Source organism: Camelus ferus, chromosome 19 (assembly GCF_009834535.1).
Source record: "Camelus ferus isolate YT-003-E chromosome 19, BCGSAC_Cfer_1.0, whole genome shotgun sequence".
Taxonomy (NCBI): domain Eukaryota; kingdom Metazoa; phylum Chordata; class Mammalia; order Artiodactyla; family Camelidae; genus Camelus; species Camelus ferus.
Window position 1 is genome coordinate 2,434,259 of NC_045714.1, and position 10,304 is coordinate 2,444,562.

Here is a 10,304-nt window from a genome sequence, read left to right on the forward strand (position 1 = left end):
CACAGGGGTTGTTTACTTATATTCTGTTCTATGTCCCTTTCCCCCCCTGTGTAGCCACCCTGTGCCGGTGTCGCAGACAAGACAAGGGAGGGTTTCACTGCATCCGCCTGGCTGCTCCCCTCGTGGGGACGAAGATGCCTCTTAGCTTTGGTGGGTCAGAATAAACCGCTGATTCCGATCGATACCCCAAGGGGTTGATACTGCCCTGAGCCGTACGAGGTCACCCACGGAACCGCAGGTTGGGACTCCCTCGAACTCCGTAGTGGAATGCCGTGGAGCTACAAACTCCAGTCTGACCGCATGCTTCAGGCCGCACATTCACTCACACAAATGTACAGAGGCTATTTGCACATTCCCCTCCTTATCACCGGGGCATCCCTAATCTAACCTAATCTAACCTGATCTCACCGTCTGGAATAATGTCAAGGAGAAGCCTGCAGGAGGGGATCAGCCTCCTCTTCTGTCCACTGGGACAGAATCTGATTACTCCCTGGGGGTTCTACCTTGTCCGGACAGCCATCTGGTAAATCTGTCCGTCCCTCCACCAAGTCTGGCTCTGGTTGTAGCCCAGCCATGCGGGGGTGCCGAGTCACCATCAGGAAGGAGAACCCGGAATACAGTCGGGCGGCAGCACCTCATTCATTATCGGAGTCTCATCCCCCAGTCAGCCGGAGCCACCAGTCCAGCGGCTCAAGGGCCAGCGTGGTTGAATCTTGCTGGGGTCTCCAGAAATAAAACAGAAATGACAGGCCAGCCAAGAAACAAGCACCGCTCGGAGGGCTGGAGTACTCAGATTTATTACGCAGGCGGGCTCAGAGGGGCTTCTGCTCCGGAGCTCTGAGCACCTTCAAGACATGTGTGTGAGGTTTTATAGGGTGAATTACAAGCTTGGGATTTTTAGCCAGTAGGGCGCAAACAGCTCAGCAATATCACAAAAGGGAAGCAGGGAATCAGTAAACTAGAACTTTTCTAATAAGAGCGGATCAGTTACTAATTAAACATAGATTTACAAGTTAGCCCAGCAGAACTCAGACCAGTAATCTTACACTTGTAAAACTTAGATTTACCAGTAGGCCCAGCCCAGCTTTTGCTTCACACAATGTGGGCTAACAACACCATCTCTAGGCAGATTTCCACCCTCTGGTTTATGCTTTTCCCTGTAATCCTTAAACAAGCCCATAAAACAGTTATCACAATGCCCCTTTCAAGAAAGAAGAAGATGTACATCCCAAAAGCGAGGTGCTGCTCTGGATCACATAGACAAGAGGGAGACAATCCCTGATTTGGAACTAAATGTATTTGATTTTAAAGCCTCTGCCTTTTTTACACTTTATGCAGAATCAAAAATACATAAATATAACTAGCACAGAGCCTAGCATCACAAAAAAAGCTAAAGATCTATTCATGCCACGGGCTGTATGAAACTTTCTCCTCCATCCCTGTGCCCCATCCAGTCCCCTTGGCCTCAGACTAATCCTCATTCCTGTCAGAAAGAGCCAACCGCAGGGGAGCCCATGAGGGCTAGGGATGGGTGAGGCCGGGCAGGTTCCTGGCTTGGGGAGCTGGGTCAATCCCAGAAGAGAGCTGTGGGCAGCAGTGCCTGAGGCTGCATGTCCAGTAGCCAGCTGGTTCCACAGGCTAAAACTGGCTGCTGCTTGAAGTGTCCTCTGCGTGCCCTAGACTGAGTCCCAGGAGACCGCCCTGTGCTGGGCCCCCACCTGGCTCCTACCTCATTCCCTTTGACAGTTCTTTGTGCTCAGAGTAACAGCCCTGGCCCCTCCCAGTGAGGACAGTCACCAGTCCCCAAGCTGGACATGGGAAGTGGGGGGAAGGCATTCTCCATCTCTTTTACTTGGATCCATCTGTGGGGACAGTGGCTATATGTACCTCATCACCAACTCCTTCCCACTCACCAATGACTCACCTACTCCCACTTCAAGTGGTCACTGCCCCCAATCCCCTCTGGGGATTACAGATCTCCTGGGGCTTACAGAATTCAGATTTTGGAGCAGGAAGGCACTTCTTGCTGGAAAACTGTGTTTTGGCATTTACCAGGCTGGATTTTAAAGCTTCGTGTATACTTACAGTCTCCTTAGTAACAGTAGAGAACATTTATCGACCACTCACAGAACTTTGTAGGTGACAAGGAAGTGATTCATTCAAGGTCCCTCAGCTGAGAGGTGGTGGAGGTGGGAGTCTACCTAGGCCTTGTCACCCCAAGGCCAGTGCTGGAGGACTCCCTTAATTACTTTCTCTGCATCAAATATGTGCTCTACCTGTGTCATGAAGAGGCACCCAGGAGAAATTTAGGATGGAGCAGAAAAAACCAGGGCTTGGAGGGATGGAGACCTGGGATCAAACCTTCTCTCCGCAGCTTCTCATGGGACCTTGGGTGGGAGGGTCTTAACCTCTGCACATCCACTCATTGTCATACACAGCTGGTGACAATATCTTTCTGTTCATCGGGAAGATCCATGACTCCACGAGACATTGAACCCAGAGCCTGCACCTAGTCAGTCAGCCCCAGGAGAGCGTTGGTGTGGAAAGGAGAGGTGGGGAGAAACACACTTCCCAGATGGCTCGAGATGTTAACATATGTTTCACCTCTGGCCTCGGTTTATTGGATCCAGTGGGTTCATTTATAAATAACACCTGTTTCCCGTAGCTCCTACCACGTGCTCTGTGCCACTACACCTCATCTCCACCTTTCATCACTCGGGAAGGATCTGCGCTCTGACCTGGCTGACCCCAAATCGAACCGCTAAATCTGCGGGCTCCTCCCTGTGGGTCCTACACTTTCCTGTCCTTTACCGGCCGTGGGCATTACGGGGAGACCCCAGGGTCTTGGAATGGAAACCCAGGAGTCCTGGGACTCGCCCTTGGCCTCCTGCTGCCCTGCCCTCAGGCCCCAGGAGGGAGGTGGGGCCGGAGGAGCGGACAAGGGTCCGGCTGCAGCTGGTCGAGCTGCACCCAGCCAGGAAGCAGCTTAGGTTCCTGGTTCCCATTGGGGCCAGAATGACACCTGATCCCGGGGGATTGTGAAATGGCAGGAGGTGGCAGCCCGCCCCCCTGCTTGCCCGCTGAGCCCTCCAGCTGCGCCTGTTGGGCCCCGCCCCTCCCCCACGCCCCTCAGGCGTGCGGTTAAATCCCCCCTTCCCGGCGGCGCCTCACTCCCGCACCGCCCCGGCCAGCAGCATGCCCGCCCGCCGCCTCGGTCTGCTCGTCGCCGCCCTCCTCCTTGGCCTGCTGCTGGGCCTCCCCCCGGTCACAGGTGAGGCGCAGGGAGAGGCCTGACGCCCAGAGGGGCCGAACCAGGAGCACCGGGACCGAGCCCGGCAGAGGCTTAGCCTCTCTGGGAACTGAGAAGCGAGGCTTGCCACTGAGAGGGGCGGAAAAGAGCAGTCCCACGAAGACTAAAATGTGACGATCCCTGGTGCCTAAGGTGATGATCCTTGAAGTTTAGGGTGTGGGGTCCGATGTGCTGGAGGTGGGGAGACCACTGAAGGCTGACATTTCGAGGGGTGGCTCTTTGCAGAATGTGGAGAGTCAGTTGGCCAGAGTGGGGACCCTCTGCCTCGTCATCGGAAGCTCCTAGACGCTCAGCTGTGCGGGGGTCTCCCCAGGATTGAGGCCTCAGCGGCCAAGGGGTTGGCACTCCTGGCCTCGCAGATGTCAGGGACCCCAGCCCTGGAGGTGGGGCTCTCTCAAGGCTGCAGGGGGCGCCCAGGGCCAGAGACTGCGAATTCCTGGGAGACTGAGATTGGGGGCCCTTGGACAGGGGGTAGGCATCCTCTGGATGCGGGACTGGATACCCACTGACCGGCCACCTCCCAGGCGCAGGCGCAGGCGCGGAGAAAACAGGCGTGTGCCCCGCGCTAGAGGCGGACGTGAACTGTACGAAGGAGTGCCTGTCGGATGCGGAATGCGCCGACAACCTCAAGTGCTGCCCGGCCGGCTGCGCTGCCGTCTGCCAGATGCCCAATGGTAACCCCAGGGGACCCGCGCGGGGCGGGGCGGGGCGGGGTGGCGGGGGTTGGGAGGAGGAGGGAGTGGAAGTCCTGTTCCGGGAACAGGGGCGCGACCGACCCCGGGGTCCCTGGCCAGGTCGAGGCGGATGGAACCAGATCAGCCCGTGCTCTCCCTCCCTTGGTCCCGGTGAGACGAGGGCGTCGGGCGTCGCTGAAACGCAGCCCGGGGGAGGGCAAGTCCCCCACCCTTATCTGGATTCATTGCTCGGGTGTATGGCAGACTTCCGGGACGCACCGCGGGACGTTGTTCCGGGAGGTTGTCGTCTGAGATCAGGGGACCTGGTTCGAATTTTCCTCCTGGCTGGCTTTAGCTGGGGGGGGGGTGGTGTCGAATGGGCTGGGTCCCAAAGCCTGGGGTTCTCATTCGTACCAGAGTCCCTATCCTGGGGCCTCCCCCAGCCCTGGGTGAAGGACTTGGGACCCCTAGCAAGACTCCCTGACGTCCTCTGTCCAGGTGGAAACGTTCCAGGTTTAGAAGAACACCCAGCCCACCTTAAAGATAGAGTGTAAGCTTAGGAGAGAAAAGGCTCTCTCCCAAGCTCACCCGGGCATCCCTGGCCAGGCAGGAGCCATAACTCAAGGGGCTCCCGTTTACCTGAATGGTTTGAAGAAGGTCAGGACCCTGCCCAGAGCATGCCTCCTCCTTCATCTTTAAAACACTGTTTTCCACTCGAAGGACTGGGTGAGAGAGGGAAAGTGTGTGAGGCTTGCCTGTCATAAAAATGACTCGCTGGAGCTCAAGACTGCCCAGCAGGCCATGGGGGCTCCCGTCAGAGCAGGAAGTGGCCTTAGACAGCTTGGAATCTGAGCTGCTCATTTTCAGAGGGAAAAACTTAGGTCTTAGAAGCGGGGATAATGACCTGGGATCCCAAGGTGTTGGGGTTACTGGGGTCTTCATCCTGAATAGAGAGTGCTGTTCTCTCTGTTATTTCACTGAAGCTGCCCACAGAGGCTGGGAAGGTTTGTAATTAGGGAGCTGAGACACTCACCAGCAGGGAGGTGAGGGATGGGGAGATGGAGGGATTATGGGCCCATCAGGGGCAGCTTCTGGGTCTGGAGGCCTCTAACCTGGACCAGACGGAGGAGGACCAGAAGCAGAGGTGGACGCTGGGAGGGAAAGCAGGAGACAGACAGACAGATGAGAGAGGAGGAGGGAGAGAGAGGAGTCTCTGCTGTTCTGGGGAGTCTCTGATGTTCCCTGGTCTCAGATGGACAGACTGAGGCAGGAAGAGGGCCAGGGCCAGGTGGCCTCCTGAACTCGAATCCTAGCTGTGGGTCCTGAGCAAGTCGCTTTACCTCTCTGAGCCTCTGCTTTCTCTCTGACAAAATGGGATAGAATCCCAGATGTGGTAGGATCGACACGAGGCTAAATGAAATCACACACATGAAATGTCTTAGGAGAGAGAAGACCCTCCATACACAGTGGCTTGTTTTGTGTGTAACCTGCCCCCGATGCCCTGCTGTCCTGGGGCAGCTCGGCATTGAGCGCTCCTGCCCTTCTCAAGGGACACGATGTCTGTGTGCCAGGAGGGCAGCACCCCTGTCCTCTGCAGCTCATCACTCAGTTCTGTGCCTGTTTGATAGTTGGCTAAGCTTGCTTCTGGGGCTTCTGGGGTTGGAGCCCAGCTCCTTTCTCCTTAACCCTGTAAGTAGTGCACAATGTGTGTGTGTGTGTGTGTGTGTGGACATTGGAAGGCTGGGCTCAGGTCTTGGTTTTACTGCTGATCAGCAGTGTGATGTTCAGTGATGCCTTTGCCTCTCTGGGCCTCATTTTCCTCCTCTGTGGTAGGACAGGGGTAGAAACCTCCTCTGAGAGATTTGATGCAGAGATTAAAGGAGCTATGGATTTATACAAAGAGCATTGTAACTGGCACATCTCTGCAGTGTGAGCTCTGTGTGTGTGTGGGTGTGTGTGTGTGTGTTAGAGAAGGATGCTCGTCTGTGGGTGGATGAGTGATGCAGGGTCTTGGTGCTACGTGGTGTAACTGGGAGTGAGTATACAGGAGTGAGTGAAGAGATTGTGGGTGTGGAACTCCTCACACATGCACTGCACTTTACAGTATACAAAGCAGCAGAATACGTGGTGCACGGACCTGAAGCCAGATTCCTGCGTTCAAATTCTCTCTCTATCCTGTATGATTTTAGGTAAATTGCTTAATCTCTCGGACTTCAGTTTCTTCATCTGCAACAGTTCATTTCCCTTTCTTTTAGGATTATTGTAGGACTAGATTTGCCAAGTGCTTAGGATAATGCCTGGCACATAGAAGGAGGTAATTGTTAACAGCTGTAATTATTCATTATTACTATTATTACAAAGGACTTAGACTTCTCAGGGAGAAGATCTATGTGTATGTTGCCTCCACTGCTTTCACAACAACCCCGTGATGTGACACTTGAAGACACTGGGGCTCTGGGAGATTTCTGGCCTCAGTCCAGGAAGTTAGAAAAAAGCAGAGCTGGGACTCAATGTGAGGTCCTTTGATCCCAAAGTTCTAGGAGAGAGAGCAGGAGGAGAGGGGATTGTGGGTGATCTTCCAAGATCCCCTGAGATCTAGTCCCACTCCCTGAGATCCATGCAGGCAGCAGCTCTCCTGTTTGTGACTCCAGGTGGGAGGTCATACTGTGGAGATGCATTCATCTCCCTGCTTCCCCTGTGCCCACGCCCCTTAATTCCTTTTTCTACCCAGAAAAGAAGGGTTCCTGCCCTCAGATCGACCTTGCCTTCCCCCAGCTGGGCTTCTGCGTGAACAAGTGCCAGGAGGACAGCCAGTGTCCCAGCAATATGAAATGCTGCCTCAATGGTTGTGGGAAGATGTCCTGTGTCACACCTGTCTTCTGAGGTAGGTGGCCAGGGTGGGGGTGGGGAGCATTGATGCCCAGATGTGATCACACCTGCAGGAGGTTAAAAAGGAGGACCTGAGTGACCACACTGCTGTTCCCTTATCTTTCCTTTGATTTACTTTCCTCCACTCTACAGATATTCACTGAGCATCTGTCATGTGCCATACTTGGCGCTAGGTGCTAGGGATGCTCTGTGAGTGAAAAAATCGGACAAAAATTTCTCTCTGATGGGTTTCATCTGCTAGTGAATGATAAACAATATAAATAAGCAAGTGGATTCTGTAGAATGTTAGAGGGAGACAAGTGCTCTGGAGAAAAAGAAAATAGAAGGCGGATAAGGAGTGAGGGTGGGGTGGGCAGGGAGTCGTGTTGCAAGTTTTTCATGGGACTGTGTGAGGGCCCCTCTGAGAAGGCAGCATTGAAAGAGGCTTGATGGAAATGTCGGAGGGAGCCGTGAGCATATCAGGGGGAATGTACAGGCAGCAGGGGCAGCAGGTGTAAAGCAGGAGCATCCTTGGTGAATTTCAGGCAAAGCCGGAAGACGGGAGCCCAGTAGCAAGGAGGAGTCAGTAGAGGAGAGGGCCAGAGATCTCAGTGGTTAGTGGAGGGACCTGATGGACCATGTAAAGCCTTAGGTCTTGACCCAGAGATGTTGGGTCCTTGGAAATGGACATGCTCTGACTTAGATTTAAAAGGATTGCTCTGGCTGCTGTGTGGAGACCATGGAGGGGCAATGGGAGAAGCAATTAGACCAGCCAGGAGGCTCCTGCAAGAGGCCAGGTGGGAGATGACAGACCAGGTGACATACGTGGCTGGGCTTGGGACGTATGTGAAGGTAGGTGGGACGATATTTGGTGGTGAATTGGGCTATGAGAAGATTTACTCCCTTTTCCTTTAACACCCATGTAAAGAAGTCAGCAGCTAGAGGAGCAGCTGTGTCCTGGGAGAGGGGAAAGTGGCCAGGGAAGCAGGGAGCTCTTTGCATGGCCAGTGTCAGGCAGAAGAGTTGATCTTTACTTTCGCCAAAAAGCTTGGCTTTTCAGGACACATCTGGGAGAGATCAGTTCATTTCAGTTCAGTTTCTCAAATGCGTGTTTGAAGTGTGCTGAGCACTTACCCCATGTCCGGCAGGCCTACCTTCAGCCACCTGGAGGGGCTCTGACGCTGGCAGGAAAAGACGGTGGAGCCTCTTTCTCCCCATATGTAATTTAAAATAAACACATTAAGTCATAAAGCAAGTGTGAAAAGTAGAGAGAAAGAAAAGTCGAAGCACATGCTTCGTTGGCCCACTGGGGGATCCAGCCCCGGGCCACCGGCTCTGTGCCCGGTGCTGAGACAGATGGTGATGGCCGCCCTTCCTCACCGAGCTTGCAGCCCAGTGGCTGAGGTGGACAGATGGACAGACACTCCCTGTACCTGTAGTCAGCGCGCCAATGGAGAGAAGGGCTGGGTGTGGTGGGGACCCAGAGAAGGAAAACGTCACCCAGGTGGAGGTGGGGAAGGAGGGAGCAGGCTTCCCAGAAGGGACCCTGAGCCAGTCTGGGAGGATAAGGCAAGGGTCAGAAGTCCGGTGAAGTCCAGAGGTGGGGAGGCTGTTTCAGACAGAGGGAGCAGGACAAGGCCCTGGGAGGGCCCTTTGGTTGAAATCTCATTGTTAATCGTGTGCTACTTTTGATAAGCTCTCAGCCAAGGGACTGGCAGGTCAGTGATGGAACCACTATTGCGTGGATGTGAAGACTGAGACCCAGAGAGAGGGGAGGATGTGCCCAAAGCCCCAAGGTTGCTATTTCAGTGCATCCACGGTCTCCATAGGGTCCAGAGCTCTCCAGTGACACCAGCCGTCTCTTGGCCTCCACGAATGTCAACAGCACATGCTGCCTTTGCAGTCAGGAAGGTCCAGACTCAGATTTCAGCTCTGACACTTAACTAGCCTTTCCCTGCTTCCTGAGCTGCAAATATTTTGCTTATAATGGGATAGGGGGAGGGAAATAGCTCAGTGGTAGAGTGCATGCTTAGCATGCACAAAGTCCTGGGTTCAATCCCGAGTACCTCCATTAAAGAAAAAGAAAGAAAGAAAATGGAATAAATAAGATCTTTTTGATCAGCTAATCCCAGCTTAACCTAAGGAATGGGGGCATGGTGGACCTTCTTGGTGGTGGAGGGATTCCTAGGGAGATAAATCACAGTGGCCCCTCAGGAAGGTCACAATGGTCAGTGGGAACCGCGGTTTACCCAGGTGTGTCCTGGGATGGTCTGAAGCAGAAGAGGTCTGCAGGTGGGGCCCCAGGGCATCAAGAAGGTGAGGCTTTGCTGGGGAGGGGAGGGAGGTGGGAGGGATGTGGTGGAGTAGGGGGAGCTTTGGTCCAGAATTTAAGCTGCAGGCATGGAAATTGTTTGGATGGTATTATCATGGTTGTCTTCCTCCAGCTTCAGCTGCCACAGCCCACAGCGTGAGGAGCAGGGGAATGGAAGTTTCTGCCTGACCCTGTCTGACTCCAGCCCAGCTGCCCTCCTCTTTCTGGCCTCTGCACTCCCTCCTGAGCTGACCACAGCTGCTTCTTTTCCCAACCAATAAAGTGACCGCTTCCAGCACTGGTGGAACTGTGGCCTCTGTTCCTATCACTCTGACCCATTGCCCCCGGGACTTGGGGTTGAGGTGAGGGGTTGGGGGTGGAAAGAGGTGACCAGATCATCCAGGCACCAGCTCCGGGGAGAGTTCATCTCTGACAAAGTGAACATAAATTCAGGGCTCAACTGGTGTGCAGTAGCAGGTGAATCCGCCCACCAGCCTTGTGCGGTTGTTGGTTATTCTCCCGTTGTGATGGAAGAGAGAACTGGAGCTCGGAGAGATGGTGGAATCTTTCCAAAGTTGCTGGGATTCATTGCTGGGGCTTCTGCTGACAGCAGCAGCATGTACTGTGTGCCAGATGTGGGGCTGGGAGATTAGCGTGGGAGATCTCCTGGGTCTGCAAAACCACTCTCGGTATAACTGATGACCCTCAAAGTAGCTGATGACAGTTACACATTACAGGCTGGGACCCCGCCAAGTTACTTGCTTAGGGCCACACAGAAAGAAGGTGGCAAAGCCAGGGTCCTTTGTTGTAGTTGTTTTTTAAATCAAACCGTTATTTTGTGTAAATAACACTCACGTGGACCAAAATTCAGAAGGTAAAAGAATACAAGACGAAAATATCTTCCATGCTTGACACTCTGCCTCCACCCGCAGCCACTCTGTTAATTTCTGTGGAGACGACCAATGCTGTCCATTTCTTGTGTCTTCTTTCCAAGACTGAGCTCCAGCCCCCTCCCTCTCTTCTTCGTATCCCCTCTCCTGAGCCCCTCTATTTTTCCCTTCTTTCTATACCTATTTTCAAATTCTCATCCATCTCAACTATGTTCAATATCTTGTAATAACCTTTAATGAAAAAGAATATA

The 10,304-nt window shown here is 53.7% G+C and overlaps 1 protein-coding gene across 1 annotated transcript; it reads left to right on the forward strand.

The window, feature by feature from the left end:
• Positions 1-3,131: 3,131 nt before the first annotated feature.
• WFDC2 (WAP four-disulfide core domain 2) lies at positions 3,132-9,470 on the forward strand. Its single transcript, XM_032461242.1, has 4 exons — positions 3,132-3,271; positions 3,835-3,984; positions 6,716-6,868; positions 9,297-9,470. Exons 1-3 carry the CDS (start codon positions 3,196-3,198, stop codon positions 6,865-6,867), a joined length of 378 nt encoding a protein of 125 aa, XP_032317133.1. The 5' UTR covers positions 3,132-3,195; the 3' UTR covers position 6,868; positions 9,297-9,470.
• Positions 9,471-10,304: the final 834 nt, after the last annotated feature.